The sequence below is a fragment of the Salarias fasciatus genome, chromosome 17 (assembly GCF_902148845.1).
Source record: "Salarias fasciatus chromosome 17, fSalaFa1.1, whole genome shotgun sequence".
NCBI lineage: Eukaryota > Metazoa > Chordata > Actinopteri > Blenniiformes > Blenniidae > Salarias > Salarias fasciatus.
In genome coordinates, this window is record NC_043761.1 from 18,574,982 (window position 1) to 18,602,876 (window position 27,895).

The following is a 27,895-nucleotide window of genomic DNA, read 5'->3' on the forward strand; positions in this document are numbered from 1 at the left end:
AAGCCGTTTTGGGAGCCGGCGCCACACGTCCCATTGGCTAACAGTATACGGATGTTTGCAGCTCAATTTTGGATCTAAATTTCTCCCAAAGCACTGTTTGGACCAGAAAACCCTTTTGGATGAGTATATTGTTCTACTCCCTTCTATAAACAACATGAAAACTGTTTAAACCAAACTTATTCTTTAAGGTTGTCAGTTGTCACAGATAAATGATATGTGGATTTAGATTTTTTTGATTAAAGATGTACACTTGTTTCTCAGTTGTCTGAAAGATGACCAGTGGCAAAACCACTTGTCCTGGCTTTGGCCCATGCCCAGTCACACTGATAGCATCCGACAATTCAGGGGAAAACCAGGGGTTATTTGTCCTTTCACTCTGAATTTCCAAAAATAAGCATGTTTGTTTAAAGTTTTTTCAAAACTTTCTTTAAAAAATGCCCATGCAAGCTCAACTTCTGGCAACAATTCTGATTCTAAGACAGCCCAAGACCCACCTTTCCACAAAATTTCATTGCAATCCAACCATTACTTTTTCCGGAATCTTGCTAACAAACCAACCAACAAACCAACCGACGTGATTCGATAACCTCCTGGCTGAGGTAAATATTTGCTTCACAGTGTATGTCACAAGTGTTGAAGCATAACAACGGCTAGCATTAAGCGAAGCAGTCAGATGATATAAAGCAAAAGTGCTTTGGACTTTGGGTAGGTTCACAGGAAAAACTGACAACAAATTGATGACCAAACAGAGTGCACGGCTGCAGAACTAGTGCCGCTGTAGTAGGTGTCCTGCATTCTTAGCACCTCGACAGTAGTACTAACACAGAAGACCATGTTTTGTCCCACGTCCCAAAATGCCAAGCAGCCTAGTAATATAATAAGCAATGCCGTCATCTTCATCTTACTGCACATCACGAATGATTAAGTAACAGTGCTACAGTTTTGTGTGGTTACCCAAGGTCCAGGGAGATGCAGCAGGCCAAGACCAGGTTAGCCAGGTCTCCTGAATGGTATAGCAAACCAAGCTGGTTAGCTTAGGCTCCGGGGGATGCAGCAAGCCAAGCTGTAGCAGTTGTTAGCTGTTAGCATGGCCGCGGCATCCTGGACGGTGTTAGCCGTCGACGTGATGGCAGCGTCCTGAACAGACTGAAACCAGCGGTCGCATTGTTTATGCTCTCGGAGTTCCTGCACGTTCGCCAGAAGCTCTGGTGAAGGTCCGAGTGGCGGCTCTCCTCCTCCAGCTAGCTTCCCGCTGGAACCGCGGCGCTAGCGCCTGTACAGAGTCCCTGTTAGCGGCTGTCTCTCGGGTCAGGGCCGCTCAGGTGTCTGGCTGTGAGCCTCGTGTTAGCAGAGCAGCAGCAGAGCAGCTAGTGGGTCACTGAGTGAGCTGAATTCCTCGGTCCAAAGCTCCAAAAATAACACTATAAGTTTTTGCCTGGAAGAATATAGCTAGTCACGTCGACAAGCAGCCCACTAGAACAATGAGCAACATAAAACAAATCTCAAGGACTGACCTTACACCGTTCTCTTTCGCTTGTTCTCTACACGTCGTCACCACGTGTATGATGGCAGTGGCACGGGGAATATTTTGAGTTTTGGCCAGATGGGGCGTGTCCTACGGGTTTGTCATGACGCATCTGATCGAGTATCCCCAATTCCCCACTAAAGAAAAGTGACACTTTGAATACGCCAAAGGCTACTCGATAGTAGGATGCATAATCATTTTATTTGTGATTTTCATTTTTTTTAATTACAAATTATTTTAGAAATACAAAAATTGTTAAGTATTTGTACTTCAAAATGATGTTTAATCACTGATATACACCTACTAATACACACAAATAACAACTGTTAGGCCAAATATAATTGTTTTTGTAAATCCCCCACCTGTGTTAGACGTCATTTTGATGTCCAAAAAAGTCAGGTGAAATGACTAACTATATTTAGACGTCTAATAGAGGTCATAGTTTGACGTCGAAATAGTAGACCTAATTTGGACGTCGTTTTTTGGTACAGAACTGGTCTTAGACGGACCGACGTGATATGGATATGATCTGAACGTCTATGCGACGTCCTATGTTTAGTGGGTACAGGACATTTATTTTTTGTTTTCTGTTTTCGTCCATTTTGGTTTTTCTGGTTTGAAAATGGCTTTGTCCTGTGTGACTGTGGTTACATTTTGCCTGAAATAAATAAAGAAATTGTAAAAAAAAAATTGTAATTGAAACTTCATGCTTGCAGGCATTCGCTCAGCCATAGCAGATGGTAAGAGGCCTTCGCCTGCTGCATGGCGGCAGATGGTAAGAGTGATAGCAGATGAGATGAGGAAGAATGAGGCAAACCCAGCACGCTCACAGTGCCTTACAGTTTACATCGTCCATCAATGTCCAAACAGTTTTGCTGATCAACTTGACAATGGTCAGCTTCAGGGAAGTGGATATACATCACTCCTAATCCAAGTTAAAAATCGTATTGAAAACCTCAACCGCACAAGAAGCTTTCGACAGCACCAGTAATGGAGGATTTAAAAACCAAGTGGCTGAACGGTGCTGTTGAAAATTGCTTGTGCGGTTGATGCTAAGAATACAGTGGACTCAATAAATACACTGAAGGCTTAACACCTCATTAAAAGAAAGAAAAACACATTCAAGCCCAGTTGAATGTGATAGTGTCGATACTTAATCAGAGATACTTTATATGTAATGTGTTTCTGTTTGTTTAGATTAACAACAGTGGAAACTGTATTTATGTCAGGATGTGTGTTTTTATCGTAAAGATTTGAAAAACCCTGAACAACTTACAAACTTGAAAATATGGATTTTCACTACCACAGCTCATTATCAATGGCAGTGGAAAAACAAATCCTTTGCAACAGGTTATCTAGTTTTTTTGCTTGAGGTTCTCTATCTCCAGCAGCGGTGCTCCCCAGGAGCATCCAGGCTTCTGCAAGCTGGGCTCTAAGATTACAGGCTTGTTGTGGCAGAGCTGCTGATAGTGGCATCGCTCATCGTGGGGGATCCCAACCATCGTGACTAATTCGGTCAAAATGAAACCAAACACTGGACACCAGCACGAGCTTTTAACATTGCTCCAGTGTCCAAAAAATTAGGTTGTAAGATGTAGCTTTTGAATCCTCGACTATCAGGAGTTGCAGTTTTTGGCTGCGGAGGCCAGATTGTGTTTTCTGTGCCCGGAGCTCTCTGGCTGCCTGGTTTCTGTCCGTCTTCAATGAAAACCTAAGACAGCAGCCTTCAGAAGGCCTGACTCAGCACAACTGCTGAGGGCAGTCTGGCCTCTGACTGGTGGATTCACCAAGATGTAGAAATGGGCGCAGAGGGAGAGATGGTTCTCAGCTGTTACCATGTGATAAGACAGTCTGTCTTACTTTCATTTTCTTTCTTTCAAAACAAATTTGGACATTAGATTGGAGGATTTCTGGAGAATTTCAGTTTGAGTGTTGAGAATTTCTGCTGATACTCTGATCTTGCGTTGTTTCCATTACTTATTTTCAGTATGCAGTTATAATGGATTTATCTTTCAGTTACTTATTCTAATCATAATTTTCCCCAAATTATTCCTATCAACATTGACAACAAAGAATGGAACAACTATAGAAAAGTTAAACATCAACAAACTTTGTTTCACTGAAAAAGTCTGTTGTTTTATTTATTTATTTTTTTCATGTATGAACTGAAAGCTCCACAGACTCTTGAAGTGACTTTTACAAACTTTTGTCCACTGTCTTTTCCAAACAGGCCAAGTGTTTTGGAAAGAAATGTCGCAGCAAACTTAAAAAAAAATGAAAGAAAGAAAGGCTCTCTTATCACATGGTAACAGCTGAGAACTGTCTCTCGCTCTGCGCCCATCTCTGTATCTTGGTGAAATAGGTGGAATGTAGTGTGCTCTTGCTTGTTTGGAACAAAAACTAGCAGCCACAGTGGCTCATTCTGGTCTGGTTTGAGGAACACTGATATACAGCAATGACTTCGGGATGTCATCTGGACTGGACAAGTGTGGGTGGATGGTATCAAGGAGACCGTGTGTGTGAAGAGGAGGAGAAGGAGGAGCCATCCAAGATGGCGGCAGGAACATGACGCTGAGAGTTTCTGCTGACTCACTAAGTAATATACTGTCTTCATATACCTGTACTTGGACATTTAACAGCACTAAAGTTGGGTTGAGTGGTTCCAGCACCCATCTAAATGTGTGTCTGTAGATGAGCAAGCCGTGTAACTGAAATTAGACTGTCCGGGTTAAACAAATGACAACTTCTGTACCGAGAGTCACGAGGAACACAATCAAAGAAAAAAACCGCAACAAGGAAAAACGCTAAAGAAGCAAGGGAAAAGAGAATGCCCTAGACTCCTGCGCCCACGAGTAGTTGCAAGGAAGAGACCGGAGGAGGGAGTAAGGAGCTCCCGGGCTCGACTCGTTCAGGACACGGCGTTGAGGTGGAGGCGCTGCCCGGCAGGAGTCGGCCAGGTGGCGGTAACCACAACAGTGGTGCTCGCCCTAAACTCCTCTTATCTTGTAAATGGTATTGATGAATTATAGCCTGGTTTTTTTCTTCTCCCGTTTGTTTGGGGTTTTTTTCTTGTTTTTGTTTTTGCTTTTTGCTTTTTTCTTTTCTTCCTTCTCTCCTACGAAATATGGAAAATTTTGTTTTGGTTGAAAAGGGTTAGGCAGAATAAGTGTTGACTTTAGCCTAAACCCTTCGGTCAAAGGATGATGAAGTTGATGATGATTTTGATGATGAGTTGTTGATGTTGACGATGACAACTTATGTGGATGGCGATGATGATGATGATAATGCCATCATAGTACACAATTGTTACAATGTTTACTTTTTTACTTGCTGACCGAATAAATGTACTACTACTAAAAAAAAAAAAAAAAAAAATACTTTGAATGAACTTTTGTCAAATACTTAAATGCCACACGTAGGATTAATTGTGCTATATTTTGTCTTCTCTAAAGGGTTTTCACCAGAGAACCTTCTAACAACTAAGAGCTAAAGACTTAGAACCTAAAGAAGAGCCCAAAGAAAACTAAGAACTCACTAAAGGGTTCAGAAATCAAAAGAAAACTAAAGGAACAAAAAAATTATGGACAATGGACTCCATGCACAACTTCACCACTTCCTGAACTTCAGGAGGCTCCTTGTTTCCTGTCTTTCATGATAGGACGAGCTGATTAATCCAGGTGTCCCTGACCTCTGTAACCACAACAGTGATATTCAGACACACCTGCAGTAATCAGCTTGTCCTATCATGAAAGATAGGAAACAAGGAGCCTCCTGAAGTTCAGGGAGTGGTTGAGTTGTGTATAGAGCCTTTAAAAAATTGGAAGAAAACTTGGACTGATTCTTTGAGTGAAATCCTGTTTTTTTTTCATTTTTTCATTTCATTTATTTATTTATTTGTTTGGGACAGTGCATGTTAATGAACATAAAAGTAAACATGCCAGATTGTAGCCAAGAGGCTAATTTCCATCTGTAGTCCCAACGGGCCGGGGTCAGGGAATACAATGCATAAAAGAGACAAACATTTACATTAAAGTTTAACAGTTGAAACAAAAAGAAGACAAAACACATGACACATGGAACAAGAGGAAAAAGACAAGGAACAAGACAATAGAAAATCATACAATATAAAAACAAAAAATAGCATTCACACAGTCCAAACCTTACACTCTCATTCATGCTCACACCATCATATAGTTAAAAACTGATATTCCCTCGTATTATTTCAGGGTGACTCTCTAATGGTCACACGAGTGTTGCTGTAATAGCCATTCTTTAAGTTGTCTCTTGAAGGAGACATAGGTGGAACTTTCTCTTACTGTGACCGGTAGAACGTTCCAACATCCATGCAAAGAGAAGGCTCTGTTTAAGTACGGTGCAGCACAGAAACTCAGACGACTCGACAGTGAAAAACCAACTTGTCAGTGAAAACCAACAGTCAACAGAGGTCCAGTGAGTGGAACATAAAATGGCCGACTCTGTAGTCTTGCAGCAATTGAAAACCAGTAGAACGTCAGCAAAACGTCTAATTTCCAGACTGGCAAATACAGTAACTCGAACACACACCATAATGTCTGAGGAGGAACTCATGGAAAGCTTAAAAAAACTCACAATTGAAATGAACAATGTCACTGAAGCAAACAATGATATTAAAGCTCAATACCTGGCAGAAAACGAATCTGAGCGGAACAAAGAAGCGTGAGATGAAACGCAAAGAACTGACTTAGAAAAATCTGCAAGTGAATGTGAGAAGAAGCTGGAGGAGCTCTAAAGACCTAATTCGAAACACATTGTGGGAAAACTGCGGAGAATAAGAGCTGACAGTGGCAGTGCAAACAGCAGAGACAGAAGCAGACCAGATAACAAATTTCAATATTAGTGAAGCAAAAGAAGCCTTTGACTTCATGATTGAACACCTGGAAAGTTTGGTGGGGGACGCCAAAAAAGACCCTGATGAAGTGGAAACGCTGGGCGCCAACTGCTGAGCAAAGGATGTTTCATGGTCGGGTGGCAGAGCTTGAATTCATCCTTCCCAAACCGATTTCCAGAAAAGCAGACTTCATTCGAGCAAAAGCCAGAAAGGACTCGGAGAGAGCGATGGATGTGTCTGCTGTCAACTATTCAACACCAGTCATCAGTCTGAAGCCAGCCTCTCGACCGAGGTTCACTGGAGTCAGCAGTGGTAGGCACAGCTAACCAAAAAGTTAGCTTCGATAACCGTTCTTCCGCTAACTGAAAAGTTCGCTTTGATAACGCAAAACCGATAAACTGCTTAAAGATTTAGCTGAAGCTAACAATAACCGCTAACCTAACGCCTGGTTCACACAGGACGCGCCGCCCGCGGAAGTGGCAGCACCGCACACCGAGTTTTGGATTGAGCTCCTATCTGACGGTTCATAGACGCGGCGCCGTGAGCGGAGCAGCTCGCGCTCTGCAGCGCGCCCACTCTGCTCCTCTCTATTTTCTCCGCGAGCCCCGAACGCCGAGAGCACATAGGGGATTATTTGTTGACGTTGCACCATGACGCAAGCACGTATGCAAGTTATTCAAATATCCCCGGAATCTTGAGTTCTAGGGCTTTCTAACAGTTTTTGAATCGTTTCAATCAGACAAACGGATCGGGAGTTATATGCATTACAAAATCCATGTTTTTTCGAAACAATTTTTGGCATTTTTTAACCGCAGAGAAGAGACATTTCATTACTTTGCACAGTAAAGGAAGCACGTACGAGAGGCGTTCAAGTACCCTCGGAAACCAGAGTCGCTAATGTGTAAATTTAGCTAATTAGTCCACTAATGTTTTTCAAAGTTAGCTGAACAGCTAATCCGCTAATGAAAATGTTAGCTTCGCAAATTAGCGGTTAGCTGATTAGCGGACTGTGCCAGTCACTGGGAGTCAGACATGAATTCCAGCACTGGAGAAAGGACTGGGAAGCCCTCCAAGCTCAAGGAAAACCATCAGGCTTTAAAGAAGTCAAAACGTTCCAACTCATTGACAGCATTGATGAAAAAAATCAAGAAATATCTTTGCCTGTCAAGCTACAATATGGCTGATGACATTTTACGAGTGCTGGAAAATCATTTTGGGAATAAAACAATCATCGTCATTGAGATTGTGGAAGCGCTCCAGAACCCCCCAGCAATCAGATCCCACCAACCAAGGAAAATCATTGAGCTTATTCAAACAGTTTAGAAAGCTCTCTCAGACCTGAGTGACCTTGATGAGGTTGACACAATAAAAAAATCCACTGGTTATGAAATCCATTGGGAGCAAACTCCCTGATGTGCTGAAGAAAGAGTGGCTTCTCCATCTGTCAGAAAAAGGCAGCTCTCTGACTTAGGCTCAGCGGTTTGACTATCTCCTTGCATTTCTCAGAAGCCACATAGCTCTTTATGAGGAATTGGACCAGCTCAACGGCGATCCACCGAAGACAAGGCTCGAACCATGGCAAGTGCAGACCAGGACCTCCAGTCAAGTGAACACCCAGTCTCCTGGATGTGTCATCTGTGGAGAGAGAGGGCATCAAAAGAAGCTCTACTTCTGCAAAAAATTCCACAAGCTAAAGCTGTCTGAGAGAAGGGATGCAGTGAGAAGGATTGGGGTGTGCCAGAGATGCCTCGAAGTTCATTCATATAACAGTCACAACTGCAAAACTGATTTCATCTACAAGAATCCAAGCTGCAGCTAAAACACAGAGCATCACTTCTGTCTATGCCCAGAGGCAAGGGTAAAGTTGGAGCAGTTGGAGGAGGTAACAACTGGAGGAGCTACACTGAGGCCCAGTTAAAGTTTGTTAAAAAACTGTTTGCGTTCTCAAATACTGTGTCAAGACATGCACATGCCACTGACTCACAAAGTCTGTTGGAGGAATATGGATTAGCGGAATGGCCAGTCATCATGATGCTCCTTGAGGTCACAGCAAATGCAGGTCAAAAGATTGGCACCCTAACTGACCTTGCATCAGACACGAACTACATCACACATGAAGCGGCAAAGCATCTGAATTTGAGGAGTGAAGCCATAACTCTTGTGGTCCATGGAATTGGAGGTATGGAAGTTGCAGTCAAAATGAGGCAATACTTCCTAAAAATCCGGGTCCGCTCAGACAAAGGGACGTACGACTCCCATCAGTTAGTCTGCTATGGACTTGACAACATCGTAGACATTCACCATCTTGTCACAGCCGGGCAAATTTAGAAGTTCTTCCCAGACATCCTGCTTGGCGAATTACAGAGACCAAAGGAAATACACCTCCTAAGAAGGTCGGCTAGCCCCGCAGAAGGTGTGCACTGTAGGTGACCTTGTTCTGTGGGATGGACCATGTGGTGTATGGCTTTAAGCCACAGCATAGTCATGACAACGTGACGTGACTGCCGTAAACTGGGGATACACAGCTCAGTGTAATGCTGCTGATGTGCAATAAAGTACTGTGAGCGCACCACTATTATCTGTGTATTATTGGACATAACATTGGCGACAAGGATGAAGCTCCCGCTTGCACCTCTGCCTCCTTTTCTTCCTCTACCCGGCGAACCACCGGTACTGTGGCCCCGCTGGTATGGGTTATTCAGGACTTTTATCGAGGCCATTGGGCTAGCCGATGCTAGGGATGCTAGACTGAAGGCTATGCTACTCCACAGCCTGGGCAGCGAGGGACAGCGGATTTTCTGAACTCTGGGACCAGCACCGAAGTTTGACGACTGTGTGGCCTTGCTATCACAACACTTCGCTGCTCCACAGAGTGTCACTGTACGACGCATCGTCTTCTGCCAACGCAAACAGTGGCCGGGTAAGTCTGTTCATAATTACGTTACCAACCTCCGGTGCCTGGCCAGCCTGTGTAAATTTGGGACTTTGGAAGACAAGATCATTAGGGATCAGCTAGCAGAGCACACAACCAACCCCCGGCTGCGGGAAAAGCTGTTTATGTCCCCGGACAACACGATACTATCAAGAGCAGCGGAGCTAGCTTTCCAGCTCGAGTCGGCTGCACAGTTATCATCACAGCGAGCGGCGTCTGACTCGCCTTCCTCCCACCCGGCTGTGCTGGCGCAGACAGTAGCCCTGACCACCCCACTCTCTGAGCCCTCCTACATGCTCGACAAGCTGGAGGTGAACGTCGCTGGACGCCGAGACAGCACGGTATGGCAGCAATATGGAAACTGCGGATCGCCATCTCACCCCACACGAGCACCCAGCTGCCCAGCCACTGGACAGCGGTGCCAACGCTGTGATAAGCCGAACGATTTCTTCAGGGTGTGTCGCTCTGCCCCGGCCCCTGCGCACCCCCGGTCTCGCTCGTCCGCGTCTTCTGGCCCAACAACAATCTACTCAGTGGGCTCGAGCACCAGGCCATTTAAGTGGTCCATGGTGGAGCTGGATGGTGTCAGCCTATCACTACTGCTCGACACTGCAGCCTCCAGATCTATCCTCAATGAGTCCACAGTGTGCCAGTTCTTCCCCCGGATGTCAATTAAGGCTGGTGCGGAAGATCTATATGGCTACGGACACGCCAAGATTGGCATGGTGGGCACTGCCACCTTTGCTGTGTGTTACGGCTCCAAGGTCCTCCCAGCATTTACCTTCCAGGTATCACATCAGGGCGTCAACCTCCTTGGCTTTGACCTATTCTGTGCCCTCGGTTTCTCCATCACGGATAACCTGGGCACCACCATACTGACGGTGGCCACGCTCTGACTGCTCTGCTGGCCGTCCCTGTTCACCGGGCTGGGTTGCCTCGCCGCTTTCAATCACCAGCCACTCGTTGATCCAGCTGTGACCCCAGTCATCCAACCCCTGTGGCGGCTGCCCCTCGCCCTGCATGACAACATCACGGCTGAGCTGCACAAGCTCCTGGATGCAGACATCAATGAGCAGGTGGATGCGTCCCCATGGATCTCTAACCTCGTCGTGGCGAAGAAGAAAACTGGCGTCCTGTGGCCCTGCATCGACCTCAGGCAGGTAAACAAGGCAGTGATCCCTGATAAGTACCCGCTACCCACAAGGGAGGAGCTTTCAGCCAAGTTTCATCGCTTGATAGTATTCTCAAAGCTTGACCTCCGGCAGGGCTATTTGCAGGTCCCCCTCCACCCCGAGAGCCGCAATCTCACTGCCTTTGTGACCCACATAGGGGTCTTCAGATACACCCACATGCCATTTGGTCTCAGCTCTGCTCCCTGTTTCCAGAAGATTATAACTGCCATCTTCTCATTTATTCTGAATGATCTTTTCACGTCGTGGAAGTTGGATTTTATGTTGCCCACGGAGACATGGCTGCAAGTCGGTGAGTTGACCCAGTTTTCTGAACTTTTACCTCCTGACTGCTTCTATCTTAACTCACCTTGGACCACGGGTAGAGGTGGAGGACTGACAACTGGGTACAGATCCAGCTACACCTGTCGGCAGGTACCGGCAGATTCATTTTCCAGCTTTGAGCTTCAGACATTTGTGATAAAATTTGATACTCCAGTCACGTGCACATTGGTGTATCACCCTCCAAAGTTTAACAAAGATTTTATTCAGGACTTTACAGACTTTCTATCATTCTTGATCCTGAACTTTGATCAGTTTTTAATTGTTTGGGATTTTAAAATTCATGTCTGTTGTGAATCCAGACCTCTGGCCAAAGACTGTTTAAATTTGATCAGTTCTTTTAACCTGACACAGTTGGTGTCTGGCTCTACACAGAACGGGCATGCCCTGGACCTGGTGCTGTCCCATGGACTTAATGTAAGGATGATTGATATTTGTGAAACATACATTTTGGATCACTTTGCGATACTATTTGCGGTAACGTCTCAGTGCGTGGTCACTCCACGCGCTTCACCTCGTTGGGTGCGCACAATTCATTCCCAGACAGCCTCCTCATTTTCTGGCACTTTCAGTGAAATGTATCATTTTGACGTGCAAAATCTCACCTTGGACGAACTCCTTTCATATTTTGATAGCACTTGCACGAACGCTTTGAACGCAATAGCTCCCCTTAGGCTAAATCGCCACAAGCTCAATGCGCAACCCTGGTTAAATGAAGAGACGCACAAGCTCAGACGCACGTGTAGGCGTGCTGAACGGCAGTGGAAGAAGGACCGTCTCCAAGTCTCCATGCAAATACTAAAGGCTCATGGAGTATCAGAGAGCAGTTAGAGCTGCATAAAGCACTTTTCTGTCAAACCTGGTGTCCACAAATTATCAAAAACCCCAGTTGCTTTTCAACACGCTGAAATCTGTTGTAAACCAATGTGATAAAACCATTCATGTGCTCTCAGTAGCCCTTTGTGAAAATTTCCTGTCATTTTTCAGAAACACAATTTCTGCTCTGATTGTCTTCTTTGTCTGTAGAGGACCCACTGGCTCCATCAGTTTGTCATTCTAGTTTTGACTGTTTTGAAACTGTGTCTCTAACTGAACTGACTAAAATAGTTAAGCAGTTGAAACCTTCATGTCCTCTGGATGCAAGGATGGAAGGACCCACGCGCAGGCGTTCAGAGTTCAGCTTGTTTATTTACAGGATTCCAGGGAAACAAACGCAGGGCAAGCTGAGCTGAGGTGAAAGCAGGGACACAGAACACACGGACAACCCACAACGAACCGACAAGGACAAGTGAGGGAATCTATCTTTAAATAAGGTAGACACAGGTGAGGCACATTAGGGCACTAACGAGGAAGGAGACCAGGCAGGAAAACATGAGGAATAGACAAGCAGGTGAAACAGGGCATGCAAAAATGGGGAACACAAAACCAAAACCGGCCCAGAGCGCCCCCACATGGCTGGAGGGGCGCAGGGCGTGACACTGGACATAGTCCCAAGTCGCTTGTTTAAGGATGTTTTTGATTGTATTGGTCCATGCATTGTGCAAATGGTGAATGTCTCTTTAATGTCTGGATGTTTTCCCTCATCACTGAAACATGCTGTTATACAACCACTCATCAAACAGATTAACCTTGCATTCCATTCCATATCTTACATGGACGTGCTTACAGTGGTGTATAACTCTGTGTGTAGTCATGACTGCTGATGCAAACACACACACACACACACACACACACACACACACACACACACACACACACACACACACACACACACACGCTAACATCTTCACCAATAACTCTCACGAGTATTTTAACACAGAAACGCCACTGCCTACGATTACCATTTTACCAGAGTCAGAAATGAAAATGCTCATTTAGTGCAAAAAATTTAATAAAACCAGACTTAATTCAAGATTTCAAAACTTTTATTATATAAAGACTTTTATTTTTAACAGAAACAGGAAGTCTTGGCATTCAACAATTATTCAATCAACTTAAAGGGACTTAAGGCAAGATTTGTGAAAAACTACACATGCCTTTTCAGTTTATTCAGTGCTAATGTGCCATGAAGCATTAAAAATTTAATATAACAGGCAAATCTGCGTATCTGTCTGTTGCCTTAACTTGGGCCAAATAATTTTGGTGCCGTTCGGGGTTCGAATTTCCCCGCAATCGTGAGGAAGTGACGTAAATTGACGCTATATGTGCATTGCTGAATAGGAAGAACATGGCCGCTGTGGACACGGACTCAAACACTGCATCCCTGGTTCAGTGCGGTGAAGACGTACAGTCTGTAAAAGCCTCAGTATGCTTCCCCGTCGCAGCGACGCTGTTCCTATGCCGTGTACGTAGCGTGTACGCAGTGCCTACGCTAGGGCTTGACGCGCACCGGAAGTGTTTGTGCACGCTCCCGTGCCGCCTCAGCTGGTGGCTGCAGTTACCCACAGCACCTATCGCAGCAGCACTGAGGTAAATTTTGTAAAGTTGCCTTAAGTCCCTTTAATAATCACTAACATTTTCTCTGAATAAATATTTATATGAACAATTCAACAGTAAGACTCTGCATTTGACTCAAAAATCAGCATCATTACTGATTCCTCAAACATGACAAATCATGGCTACTCAAAAGTCTCATCAATTTTAGATGAACTGAAATTCACTTGTGCAGCTATAACAATCTGTCTTATATCTGGAGAGAAATTTTAATTCATAACCAAACAAACACATCCAAAGAAACCTCCCCACAAAGACAACAAAGTTATAAAAAGGGCAGTGAACAAATCTTAGTGTTTTGGTCTGACCTCTGAAGAACTGAAAGCTCACACTATACTGCCTGTTTATCTTCATTCACGAACATTCATACAGAAACTTTGATACTGACATTGATAACATTTTAGTTCCGTTTTCAGGTGTGAAATTTCAAAGTTTTTATAATCACTGTTTTCAATCATGTTTCATGCTGTGATTACCATTTTACCAGAGTAAAATTTGATCATCATCTGGGGCAGGCTGGTCATTCAGGAAGTCATCTCCGTAGTCAATGATCTTTCTCATTGCGCTCAGTATCAGTGAATCCGTCTCAACATCTGTTTCGAATTCTGAGCTGTAGTTCTTCACTGGGAAGATGCAGTTCAGTGGAATTCCCAGCACAGCACTCACTGCTTCCATCTAAGTTGGAACCAAAAAAATTGAACAGTTTAAAAGATTATTACGGTCAGACTATTTTAATTTACTTTAATGACTGCAATCATGGTCGTCCCCTCTGTGAAGATCTGATGCTGTATTGGTCGTCACCAGCTCATGAAATCTCACCATACCTGCTGTTTGATGTGCTTGCTCTTGTAGACATTCTTCAGGTCTTTGTTGACTTCAGGACAGGCTTCATCGATTTTGGTGAGAACAGCAATTTGTGGGATATCTGCCAAGAAAGAGTAAAAACCCAGTGATCACAGAATTTGTATGAGTACTCAGTGTCGGCAAGTACAAACAAACAACAAGCTAATTCCATTGACCGACTATCATACTGCACTTGAACACAGCGCTGTGTGTTTTCTGGTATTCTCTCCCTGACTTTTGCTGCTGTGTGATCTCTGTGTTCAGCGAATGACAGCAATGATTGTGCATCACAGTGAGGATGCAGGTCTGAGGCTGAAGAGCAGAAAAGCAGTTTTATTAGTATTGTGAGTCTTTGTGAGATGAAGTTGCACTCCAGCCTCAGGAGCAGACTGAGTAGGGAGTTTAACTGAGTTCCCAGTGAAGTGAAGCAAACAGCCAGGGTTCCAGAAGCAAGTCGGGCGGAGCGGCAGGCGGCTGAGGCAGGTAACAGGAGCTGCCTGGAGATACAGGTAAGGGCTGATCGCCTTGTTCCTCATAATGCGTGTCCGCTCCGCTGTCCGCAGTAAATACATTGGTATTTTAAACCAATCAGCATCCGTCCACAGCCTCCCCTCCCCTTCATGTATTAACCGTGTGACCACCGTATTCAGGAGCCTCGCAGTGTGATGTGTACCGGTAGATGGTCACACCAGAAGAGATGGCCCTAGTGCAACCATTGGGACACAAGTTGCCGGTACCGTATCGCCGTTGGCCAATACTACACAGCCAAGTATCGCCATCGGTATCGGGGACCAAAACATGCTACCGCTACAACACTAATAGAAACTCAAGAGTATTTTCAGGGAAACGAGCCACAAATAAACTGCAAGTGACTGCTGTAGAAGACGAGGCAATGTTTCACTCTTTGTGTTGTCAAAAATCTTGGCGTAAACAAGTGTGTGGGTCCAACCGTTCATGTGGATTAAAAAAAAAAAAAGGAACCGTATTATGTTTACAGCTGAATATATGCCTGACATGCTTGTAGAACAAAGATTTTTGCAATGTTAAGAACATCATGTTGAGCAGTTGGCACTACATTTGATGCTGCAAGCGTGATTTTGTTCCATGTGATGTATCTCTCCCTAACCACAGCAGCAGCTTTAGGTCATGACCGAAAGGCAGTGGCGGACCGTGCATTTCACACTAAGGCCTTCAGAACAGATCTGCCTGAACCAATCCACCTCTCAATAACTATTTTATGTCTATTAAAAAAATTATGCAGATATGCACATAAAGAGCTGTTGCATAGCAGATAGATACTTGTGCAGCCAGAATAAATGCCTTTGCTGAAGTGCACAAGTCTCCTACTACATCTGTGCACATACAATGAGCATCAACAACTTAATGAAACAGCAATATTATTGAGGAAAAGAGGAACATTTTACTCACCAAAATCTTGATTATTTGCAAACAAAATACATCCTCCTTTCCTTCCTCAAAAAGAGTTCAACTGCTCTGTCATATAGATTATCCGTGCGTTTCAGTCCCATAAAGCCAGGGCTGAAAGTCCAGCTCTCTTCAGGTCTTCTTCTTCTTCTTCTTTGGAATAATTGTGGTACGCGACCAACAACTTAGGTGCATACCGCCCCCTACTGTATCTCTTGGTGAATGTAAATCAGAAGGCCTGATATGCTGTTGTTAGTGTACACTGGCTAGAAGGCACTGAGTCGCCAAGTCAAAATCTGATTGGCTGAAGCAGCTGTCTGCTTGACGCCTCACTTTACTTTACTGCGCCATCAGGAACCGACAAGGCCGTTTCAATGAATTTGGGGGCCCCAGGCAAGATGGACATTGAGCACCCCCCCCCCCCCCCAAAAAAAAAAACAAAAACAAAAAATAGAGTTACAGTTTCAGTTCACTCACACTTTATGACAAAAACATATTTTTTTTATCTTCCTCCTCTTTTCTCTTCTTTCTTTTCTGGCTGCCGGATGGATAAATTCGCTTCATCCTTGGATTTGTTTTATATTTTGCGGGCTGCAGGGCTCATGAAACCGGCTGGCTGCTGCGTGCTGTCAGCTCCTCCTGAGGGGCCCCCTTGACGGGGGATCCCAACTCCCGATAACCGTGTCATTGCACCTTGGCTGCCAAGGGGCACTCACACGGTTTGTCGTTGCATTTTATTCATAACAGTCGTTGTCTTGGGGCCCCAGGCCAGCAAGGGGGCCCCAGGCAATTGCCTGGTTTGCCTGCCTTATCGCTACGGCCCTGGGAATGGACAGTGAAGGCCTCAGGCAGATTTCTTTGACCCTAGCAACAGATGATGCCTGAAATCTGATTGGTTAAATGATTTAATATGAAAAAAACATGTCTGGAAGCAGCACAACCACGGGAAAACTATGAAAGGAACTGGAACATACCGTTTGGAATCATTTATTTATGGACAAAATATAATTTATATCAGTCTGTAATTCAGATACTTTATAGGCCAGCAGAGAAGGCTTTGCAGGCCCTGATGGCCCACCACTGCTGAAAGGACAAGATAATGGTAGAAGCGGCTGAAATTACTTCCTCCAAAGGCTCGCAGTAGAGCCGCTTCTCCTCAGCATTGAAAGGAGCCAGCTGAGGAGGCTCAGGCATCTGTTTAGGATGCCGCCTGGGTGCCTCCCTAGGGAGGAGTTCTGAGCATGCCCCACTGGGAGGAGACCCCAGGGAAGACCTAGGACATGCTGGAGAGACTATGTCTTGGGATCCTCCTGGAACAGGTGGAGGAAGTGTCTGGGGACAGGTAAGTCTGGGCATCCCTACTTAGACTGCTGCCCCCGCGACCCGGTCCCAGATAAGCGGTAGAAAATGGATGGATGGATGGATGGACATTTTCAATTGGATTGGAAAAAAAACACCCATGTGTAATGTAATAATTTAGCACCCGCAATGAGGGCTGTCACTTTAATGCATTAATTTCATTAATTAATTACACTGCAAATTAATGCATTAAAAAAAATAATCTGAGATTAATCATAGCACACTTGAGCGGCAATTCAATGTAAATGGAATTGTTGTTTTATTTAGAGGCATGTTATAATTGTATTCATTTTGAATTGCTGTTCTGAGATAGCTTTAGTATTCATTTTGAATTTAATTTGCTTCAGTGGCTATTTGAGACTCAGCCTTATTTTATTTCAGAATTTTTTTTATCTGTATTTGTACTACATTTTTGAATAGTGCACAAGGCCGAATTGGTTTGCTGGGATGTACTTAAACCTTTTTTCTTCTTTTGAATTTTGTTAATGAAACACACTGAAAGTGTTATATGAGTTGCCTGATTGGGCTTAGAATTTATTTTGGACAAGACGTCCTGACTGAGCTTTCATTCGTCATCAATAAAAATGTGGATTTCAAATCTTCTCTTCTCAGTGTATTCATTTGATGAGTCATGCACTGCAATTCTGTAATGTTACTGAATTCAAATTCTTCACTGGGAGACCAAAAGCAGATATGAGATTGAAATGTGATTCATTATATTAATTAATTACAAATCCTATAATTAATTAGATTAATTTTTTCGATCACATGACAGCGCTATCCGCAATATCACTCATCAAACCCTCAACTGTTGTTAAATCCACTTTCTTTCCTTGCTTTTTGCCACTTGCGCCGATGGGCAGGACGGAGGCGTGGACGGAGCTCTGTGCTAGGCTGCGGCATTCACAAAAACTGAAAAATGTTCACAGGCATTTCAAAAACATTCCATTCACAGTGTAAAGTGCTTTAGGGAGTGTTCAAGAGTTGGAAACATGCTACATGAGTAAAATACATTTACCATTTACAAAAAAATATATACATCAACTCTTACCCAACTCACTGGCTGCTTCTCTGACGTCCCGTATTTTCTCGACTACTTCATCATCCATTATTGTTGGTGTGTTGGCAGGAACAAGACAAACCAGAACACTAACTTTATCATTCATAGTTGGTGTACCGTTGTAGAGGGGGTCACTCTCAGACAGGGGAGAAACAGGGTTGAACTGAAACAACAGCAAAAACATGTTACATGTAACATTTATTCTTGCGATTCTTAAATGATTTTTTTTATTAATTTGTATTCTTAGTCCATTTTTGATCAAAATTTCATGCATTTATTACCAAAGATGTGTAGTAACGAAAAACTACTCCACTGCTGAAGTTGGCAATGTTTTTATTTATGTTTTTTTATTTAGCACATGTGAAGAAAAAAATAGCGGTGCAAGGAGGGAACAAAGCCCAAAGGACTTGTACAGTGGTTCCACCCCTTTCCACAATCATAAAGAATTTAAACATTGCTGAGGATTACAAGACAAATTTTGAAGCCTTTAAAGAATCATTTTGTGGTGGCAGGCCTTGGCCAAGCTTGGATGCATGGCAGAGGAACAGGAGGAGCTGGAGCAAGCTGGGGAGAGGAGAGTGTGGGGGGATGATTGCTCTCAGGTGTGAGTAGTTCGTCATCTCCCTCTCCTCCCTCTCCCAGGGCTTTAAAAGCTGCTTCAGGAGGAGGACAGGGAGAACAACAGAGAAGACTCAGAGAGAGTTTCATGAAAGAACTGATGCAGTCGTCAATGATGACAGTCTCCAGGATTATTGTACTTTTGATTGCTGCCGGAGGGAGGCTGCGGAGGCTCCACAGGCAGTGTGCTTTTTGGATTGTATTTGGGATTCAAATAAAAAATGGGAACTCTGGCAAGGCTGGGGTCATCCCTGTGGCTGAACCCACAGACAGGCAGCATCCTGTCACACATTTAAAGAAGCAAAGTGCTGCTATAGCCATTGTTAAAGGAATACTCCACCCAAAAAACGATTTTGCCTCATTTTCTACTCACCCTCATGCTGAAAAACACTGTGGAGCAGTTTTTTGACGTTTCAAATGCAATTGGAGATGTTTGGGGACTTTCATAGTCAACAAACAGGGACCGACAGAGCCCGACAGAAAAAACGGTCCATAAAGTCCACAAAACGTGCCCATTTTCCTTCATACTGCTCGTCCGCTGTAATCCAAGTGTCCTGAGCGCGAAACGTCCATAATTAATTCTTAACGAGGTCATTTAGTATATTTTAAGAGCCTAAACAGTGCGCTTTCATACTGCTCCAGTGCATGTCTGCACGCGCACCCTGAACTACGGAAGCTGCGGCAGACCAAGCAACACGCTCCATGCCACGCCGCATTGATGCAGTAATTCATGCAAAAGGATTCCCAACCAAGTACTGAGTGCATTAATGGACATTTTCAAATGTTTGATTTTGTTTTGCTGTTATTATTTTGTTTTTTTTACTTGGTCTGAGTAAATATTGTAATATTTTGAGATAGGATTTTTGAGTTTTCTTAAGCTGTAAGCCATAATCAGCAATATTAAAATAATAAAAGGCTTGAAATATCTCAGTTGATTTGTAATGAATCCAGAATGTATGACATTTTTATTTTTTTAATTGCATTTCAGAAAATAAAGAACTTTATCACAATATTCTAATTTTCTGAGACAGTCCTGTATGATCATTTTTGCAGATGCATTGTTTGTTTGTGTCCAAAACAGTAATGAATCAAGTTCAATGCAAAGCACTGTAAATAGATCCAGATGTATTATATTTTTATGCTTCTTTAGTTATTTTCCTGAGCAGCTTTGTATCTTGAAAGACACACAAACTCTGCATTGGGCCATTGGGCCTCCTAATTCTTGAGAAGTAATTCAACTAATTTCTCTTTTTGATGAAGATATTAAAAAGTTAATGCAAACACCCATTTGTATTATTTCATTTCTCACTCAACGAGAATCAATAAGAGAATCGATGAGGAATTGTATCGATAAGCAGTATCGATAATGGAATTGGAATCGCTAAATTCTTAATTCCCATCCCGAGTGGTGTCTGTACTTTTTTCTGAACCACAGGAGAAGAACATTTTGAGGTGATGTTACTTATTAAATTATGTTCAATCTCTCTGAAAGAGCCAAGAATCAAACTGGGATCACATAATTCATCAGTAATTTCTGGTCCTGCTCAATCATTAGCAGTGATGGAAGTAATGGCATTAACACTAGGAATACCAGGATTTTCTGGCCTACCTAAGAAACCCAGAGGGGCCAAAATGGTCCCTGATCTTAAATGCGCAGCTCAACAGCCAATCTTGGCCCTTCTATTCATTTGTAAATGCAGTCGAAACCTTCCAGCTAGTTGGTTCATGCATACCTCTTAGGGGGAGGGGGAGGCTTGAAAAGAGAGAGGGACTACTTTGAGATTTCCTCCTGAGTTTGTCAGAGAAGATTCTTTCCAAACACATTGAACTTTTATAACCATCACAAATTGTGATGTAACTCCCAGAGTTTGACTGGGACCCAGTTGAGACTAACAGGTTTCCCTCAATCTCCAATGTTTGGAGTTTCTTTGTTGCAAACTGCATTTGGTCCTACAATCCAGGCAGGACATCACCACAGACAAACAGCTGTTCCCAACAAAGTCTCGCTGCTGTTTCTTGCAATACATTGCAACAAAACCAGACAAGGTTGGGATAAAGTTCTGGGTGGCATGTGACCTGAAGAATAAATGTGTGCAGCATGAGCCCCTATGTTGGGAAAGACCCCAGCCATGCCAAGGGAGTGAGAGTGGGAAAAGATGTGGTGATAAACCTGAAAGAGCCGTTTCTGGACAAAGGCAGAACGGTAACAACAGACACCATTTCTTCATGTCTCTGGCTCTCGCCAAACAACTCCTCCGACGGAAGACCACCATCCTTGGCACAATGAATAAGATTCATCGGGAACTGCCCGGATCAGCCAAGCAGACTGAATTCTGTGCATCATCAATAAATCACAGGAAGAAATGAAAAACATAAACTGCGCCGACCTATTACTTCAGTTTTACATTAGATACTGATTCAGTGTTGTATTTTCTACAAGAACATACAGCGCCTTGCAAAAGTATTCATCCCCCTTGAATTTTTTGACCTTTTGTTAAATTTCATACTGCAAACATAAAAATATAAAATTGCAAATCGGCCAGGATGGAAGATTCTTTCCAAGCACAGTGAATTCTTTGTAATCCCAGGTTTTTCTTTCCTACCTATGACTACGTTTACATGCAGCTAAAATTCGGGTTCAGGTCAATATCTGGGTTTCTGAAACATTAGGAAAACCCCGTTTACATGCTTTAACAGACAGAGTTACCCCGTTTACAAGTCAGCGCATTCAATCGGGATATCCCTTTCCAAACCATGGCGCACATCATGCTGTTCTCAAAACAAAACAGCTCTGACCGGAGCGGCTTTGTGTTGCCAGATTGGGTGGGGTTTCCGCCAAAGCAAGCTTCTTTTTTGAACACATTGGATGGGTTGATTAAATGATTATGTGTTTATGACGTGTTTTGTATCATACAAATACGGTTTTAACGTGCATTTTCAACCGAGATGGAGGTTTGGGCTGCTTTCTACGAGTTTCAGATGTTTTCGATCTGGCAACCTCCTCCACTGGGCTGCAGAGGCAGACTGCGGTGAGCTTTTACGGGTTTTGGCCGGTGTTTACATGGCTACGCGCTATTGGGTTATTGCCAACATTCGAGTTTGAAAAGGGTTTGAAAAGGGTTATTGGCTGCATGCAAACGTAGTCTATGATTTCCCCCTGATTTTCAATGCACAACTCAACGGTCACTCACTGGCCTGCTTTTCTTTTGTAAACGCAGCTGATACCAGCCAGGTTGTTGGCTCATGCATACCTATTGGGGGGGTGGGGGGAAGAGCCAGGAAGGAAGATTCTTTCCAAACAATGGATTTTTTTTTTTGTGGTGGGGGTTTGGGGGCCAGAGTGTGAGGGGGTGGAAGGCACTTCAGTGCAGGAGGTAGCCTTATGAAAAGGCCACCTCAAATCTCCCCTCAACAGAAGGGCTGATTTTGTGGCACAGAGAAGAGTGTAGTTTTGCATTTGTTTCTCTGACAGACCATTGGGACCATTGCAGACCAGCTACATTTGTTCTGAGATTGGATTGCACTGAGATAGACTCTATTTAGTCAATAGCTCAACATTTGATCATTGGGGAAACCATCAGGCAACTTCTGAAGCCACTATGAGAAAAGGGGGTGGATAATATTGTACGTCCCACTTTTCAGTTTTTTATTTCTAAAAAAAAAAAAAGTTTAAAATATTGTATAAATTTCATTTCACTTCACAAGTGTGTACCATTTGATGTTGGTCCCTCACAAAATATGCCAATTTTATAACTTTGTGTTTAAAGTATGACATTTAAGAAAAAGAGCTATGAATTCTAAGGAGGTGAATACTTTTTCAAGGCACTGTACATACTATGTTATAACAAATATTGTTTTCATACACAGGACCCACAAATGCACTGTAAGAAATGTCTTTTATTTTTCGAACCATGAAATACACACACTAATAAAATGTGCAAACCCCCCAATTCTCGTGCAAAATGATACTTTACATCCACAACAAAGTTTTCTCTTCTGAAAATGGTCATTTGTGTTTAACTGATACAAACTATCACATGGAGAGACTTTTAGAAGCATCAGTTGAACATTGGCATGTGTGCTACACTTCTCCCTGTTTGGGCCACATTCCTGCATGATGCATTGCGTAGCAGCTGCATTTACAAATGAAAGGTGGCTGGCTGTAGGACAACGACTTGTGTATTCAAAAGCACTGGACCATTTTGGCCCCCCTCCGGGTTCTGGAAGGGGTTGGGCCAAATCGGCCCCTGCTTGGTAAACAACTAACAGTTACTATTTTTAGTCATGAGTATCTATTTATCTTTCTCTCTTTCTGTTCCTGCTCTCTGAGCATTTCCGTCCCGGTCCTGTCCGGCAGCCATGCCGGATGCCAGCTTTAAATAAAGGCAGCAGCAGGAGGAGACTCAGTCTCGTCCTGCTGCTAACATTAAAATCTGTTCGGATAGTAAAAGGCTACAATCATACAATATTGCACGCCCCAGCTGCCTAACAGGACAAGGGAAAAAAAAAAAAAAAAAAAAGTCATGAGTAATCTAACTAGTTTTTCTAGCATTACAATGCTGTTATTGTTACTGACAATAAAATTATGCGTGTTTCTGTTACTACAATTCACTTTCAGCTGGTTTTGCCTCCGTTGAGCCCAGCTGAGCCGGCCGAGCAAGGAGTTTGTGTACAGAAGGATGGAACCGTATTGGTGCAAAGTGCATCATGCCATGTGACAGAGATACAGCCATTGAGAGCCCTGATCAGTCAAAGGCAGTGTACAGACATGATGTATGCGAAAAGATGTAGAAATGCTATCTACAGTTACAAATCAAATTTAATTGGTGTCTTGCTTCATATATCATACAGAAATGTTTCAATAAATTAGATTAATGTTGTGTTTCCTGTTTGTAATTTATTCTGCCAATTGTCTATTTCATTAATCATATATGCAGTTTTATAATGAATAATTGAACATGCAGCTTAAAGTTCCATTAAGAGGAGATCCAAATTCTTCAATATATTTGAAAACTTCCCTCAAGAACTGCCACCTTAACGTGGTGGGGGAGTTTGAGAGGCCGCATGATCCCAGGAGCTATGTTGCCGGGGGGCTTTATGCCCCCGAGTAGGGTCTCCCATGGGAAACAGGTCCTGGCTGATGGGCCAGGCTGAGAGCAGTTCAAAAACGCTTATGAGAAGAGAGACAACAAAGGTCATTACGTCGCCCGGTATGGCGCAGCCGGGGCCCCACCCTGGAGCCAGGCCTGGGGTTGGGGCTCATAAGCGAGCGCCTGGTGGCCGGGCCTTTGCCCACGGGGCCCGGCCCCGGGCTCAGTCCGAAAGGGGTGACGTGGGCCTGACCTCCGGTGGGCTCACCACCCACCGTAGGGGTCGAGTGCAATGTGGATTGGGTGGTAGCCGACGGCAGGGTGCCCGGCGACCCGATCCCCGGATACAGAGACTGGTTCTAGGGACATGGAATGTCGCCTTGTTGGGGGGGGGGGGGGGGGGGGGGGGAAGCCTGAGCTTGTGAGGGAGGTTGAGAGGTACCGGCTAGATATAGTCGGGCTCACCTCGACACACAGCCTGGGCTCTGGAACCCAACCTCTCAAGAAGGGCTGGACTCTCCACTTCTCTGGCGTTGCTCATGGTGAGAGGCAGCGGGCTAGTGTGGGTTTGCTAATAGCCCCACAGCTCAGCCGCCATGTGTTGGAGTTCACCCCAGTGAACGAGAGGGTCGCATCCCTGCGCCTCTGGGTCGGGGACAGGTGCCTCACTGTTGTATCCGCTTACGGGCCGAACAGCAGTGCAGAGTACCCGGCCTTCTTGGAGTCCCTGGGAGGGGTGCTGGACATTGCTCAGACTGGGGACTCCATTGTTCTACTGGGGGACTTCAACGCTCACGTGGGCAGCGACGGTGAGACCTGGAAGGGGGTGATTGGATCGCACAGCCTCCCTGATCTGAAACCGAGTGGTGTTCTGTTATTGGACTTCTGTACTAGTCACAGTTTGTCCATAAGGAACACCATGTTCGAGCACAGGGGTGTCCATAAGTGCACCTGGCACCAGGACACCCTAGGTCAGAGGTCGATGATCGACTTTGTAGTCGTGTCATCTGACCTCCGGCCGGGTGTCTTGGACACTCGGGTGAAGAGAGGAGCAGAGTTGTCAACCTATCACCACCTGGTGGTGAGTTGGATTCGCTGGCAGAGGAGGAAACCGGACAGACTTGGCAGTCCCAAACGTGTTGTGAGAATCTGTTGGAAACATCTGGCAGAACCCTCTGTCAGCATGGTTTTCAACTCCCACCTCCGGGAGAGCTTCACTCATGTCCCGAGGGAGGCTGGGGTCGCTCAGTCCGAGTGGACCATGTTCTCCACCTCCATTGTCGAAGCAGCTACCCGGAGCTGTGATTGTAAGGTCTCCAGTGCCTGTCGTGGCGGCAACCCCCAAACCCGGTGGTGGACACTGGAAGTAAGGGCTGCTGTCAAGCTGAAGAAGGAGTCCTATCGAGCCTTATTGGCTCATGGGACTCCAGAAGCAGCTGACAGGTACCGGCAGGCCAAGCGAACTGCAGCCGGAGTGGTTGTGGAGGCAAAAACTCGAGTCTGGGAGGAGTTCGGAGAGGCCATGGAGGAGGACTATCGGTCGGCCTCGAAGAAATTCTGTCAAACCATCCGGCGCCTCAGGAGGGGAAAGCAGGTCTCTGCCAACAAGCTGCTGACCTCACCTGGGGATATTGTTGGATGGTGTAAGGAATACTTCGAGGACCTCCTTAATCCCGTCGCCACGTCTTCCGTAGAGGAAGCAGAGGCTGAGGTCTCAGAGGTGGACTCGTCCATCACCCAAGCTGAAGTCACCGAGGTGGTTGGCAAGCTCCTCTGTGGCAAGGCACCGGGGGTGGACGAGATTCGTCCTGATTCCTGAGTACCTTAAGTCTCTGGATGTGCAGGGACTGTCTTGGTTGACACATCTCTGCAACATCGCGTGGCAGTCGGGGACAGTGCCTCTGGATTGGCAGACTGGGGTGGTGGTTCCCCTGTTTAAAAAAGGGGACCAGAGCGTGTGCTCCAACTATAGCGGGATCACACTCCTCAACCTCCCCAGGAAAGTCTATGCCAGGGTACTGGAAAGGAGGATACGACCGATAGTCGAACCTCGGATTAAGAAGGAACAATGCGGTTTTCATCCTGGTCGTGGAACACTGGACCAGCTCTATACCCTCCATAGGGTGCTCGAGGGCTCATGTGAGTTTGCCCAACCAGTCCACATGTGTTTTGCGGATTTGGAGAAGGCGTTCAACTTCGTCCCTCGTGGTGTCTTGTGGGGGATGCTCTGGGAATACGGAGTCCGGGGCCCCTTTTTAAGGGCCGTCCGGTCTCTGTATGACCAGAGTAGGAGTCTGGTCCGCATTGCCGACAGTAAGTCGGACCTGTTCCCGATGCATGTTGGACTCCAGCAGGGCTGCCCTTTGTCACCGGTTCTGTTCATAATCTTTATGGACAGAATTTCTAGGTGCAGCCAGGGGCCGGAGGGGGTCCGGTTCGGGAACCACAGGATTTCATCTCTGCGTTTTGCAGATGATGTTGTCCTGTTGGCTTCATCGAACCCGGACCTACAGCATGCACTGGGGCGGTTCGCAGCCAAGTGTGAAGCGACAGGGATGAGGATCAGCACCTCCAAATCTGAGGCTATGGTCCTCGACCGGAGGAAGGTGGCTTGCCCCTTCCAGGTTGGTGGAGAGACTCTGGCCCAAGTGGAGGAGTTTAAGTATCTTGGGGTCTTGGGGTGAGTAGGGGACGGATGGAGCGTGAGATTGACAGGCAGATCAGTGCAGCGGCTGCAGTGATGCAGTCGTTGTAAGCTCTCGATTTACTGGTCAATCTACGTTCCCACCGTCATCTATGGTCATGAGCTTTGGGTCATGACCGAAAGGACAAGATCCTGGATACAAGCGGCCGAAATGAGTTTCCTTCGTAGGGTGGCTGGGCGCTCCCTTAGAGGTAGAATAAGGAGCTCAGTCATCAGGGAGGAGCTTGGAGTAGAGGCGCTACTCCTCCACATCGAGAGGAGCCAGCTGAGGTGGCTTGGGCATCTGTTCAGGATACCGCCTGGGCTCCTCCCTTGGCAGGTGTTCCGGGCATGTCCCACTGGGAGGAGAGCCTACTGAAGGCCCAGGACACGCTGGAGAGACTATGTCTCGCGGCTAGCCTGGGAACGCCTTGGGATCCTCCTAGAACAGGTGGAGGAAGTGTCTGGGGACAGGTAAGTCTAGGCATCCCTGCTGAGACTGCTGCCCCTGCGACCCGACCCCAGATAAGTGGTAGAAAATGGATGGATGGATGGAACTTTTTTCAAACAACTGAAATAGTTACTTTGCCTTGTAAAATATTTAATAAAATACAATATTCACTTGTATCCAGCACCTCCAAAAGTGCCTCCATCACCTGTTTGAAACCTCTGCATTGGTAAATAACCTGTTGTGTTGCTTTCAGGGATGCACTTCCTAAAAGCAGCATGCCATCAACTTAGCCAACCATGTCTCAGTCAGCTGAGTCAGTCAACATCATCTCAGCTTCTTAGACCCTGGAAAGAAGATTTGAACTCTATCCATCTCAGACAGAAAGGGACAGGTCATCAGTACGCTTGCCTAAAAACTGCATTGAATATGTGTTGAATAAAATGGTTAAATTTGATATGGTGTCGCTCTTGACTCGGTCTCAATCCCTCAAAGGCTTGACCTTGTCTTGGTCTCAATAAACTGCACTCTCAGCCATGTTTTGGTCTTGGTTTATGTGGTCTTGACTACAACACCCCTTTAAGACGCGTGGTGTGCATTGCTATCCTGACTGGTGTGGAGAAGTGAGCAAGAGGTAAATACACCGAATGATCGGAGTAGCTGATGTTGCCTTTGTGGCAGAGTTAGCTGAATGAGTGGCAGTGTTCACAACTGTGCTGGCAACTACAGGAATAAATGCTGCAGTCTTCAGTCCGGTTTTCTATGCTTTCTGAACTGCTGTGAAGGAAGGGAATTTACCCCAAAAATGAGGACAGTTTAAGCCCTGGAGCAGAACTTAGGGCCCTTTCACTCCAGTTCTGTAAAATTGTGATTTTAAACCAAATTAGGACTTTCTGGAAAAATCCTCATCATTTATGCATGTTGGAATGCTACCCTGAATCCTGGACCCTGAGGCCTGATTCCCACATACGTGGTCACTGCGCGGGCGCGGGGCAGACGCGTAGACCGCGCGGGCGCTGGAGCGGCGTGCTCAGGTGTCCC

The 27,895-nt window shown here is 45.1% G+C and overlaps 2 protein-coding genes across 5 annotated transcripts in view; both read right to left on the bottom strand.

The window, feature by feature from the left end:
• LOC115403871 (interferon-induced protein 44-like) overlaps window positions 1-27,895 on the bottom strand; it is a 391,401-nt gene that overhangs the window by 147,833 nt on the left and 215,673 nt on the right. The gene's annotated exons all lie outside the window — the stretch shown is intronic.
• Window positions 12,749-27,895, bottom strand: part of LOC115403851 (uncharacterized) — a 244,366-nt gene continuing 229,219 nt past the window's right edge. For all 4 annotated transcript variants that reach the window (XM_030112857.1, XM_030112858.1, XM_030112859.1 and 1 more), the window contains 3 exons: window positions 18,007-18,178; window positions 14,153-14,253; window positions 12,749-14,003 (listed from right to left, as the gene is read on the bottom strand). In XM_030112857.1, the coding sequence (XP_029968717.1) occupies window positions 13,809-14,003; window positions 14,153-14,253; window positions 18,007-18,178 (468 nt within the window). In that variant the 3' untranslated portion in view covers window positions 12,749-13,808. The remainder of the gene's footprint in view (window positions 14,004-14,152; window positions 14,254-18,006; window positions 18,179-27,895) is intronic.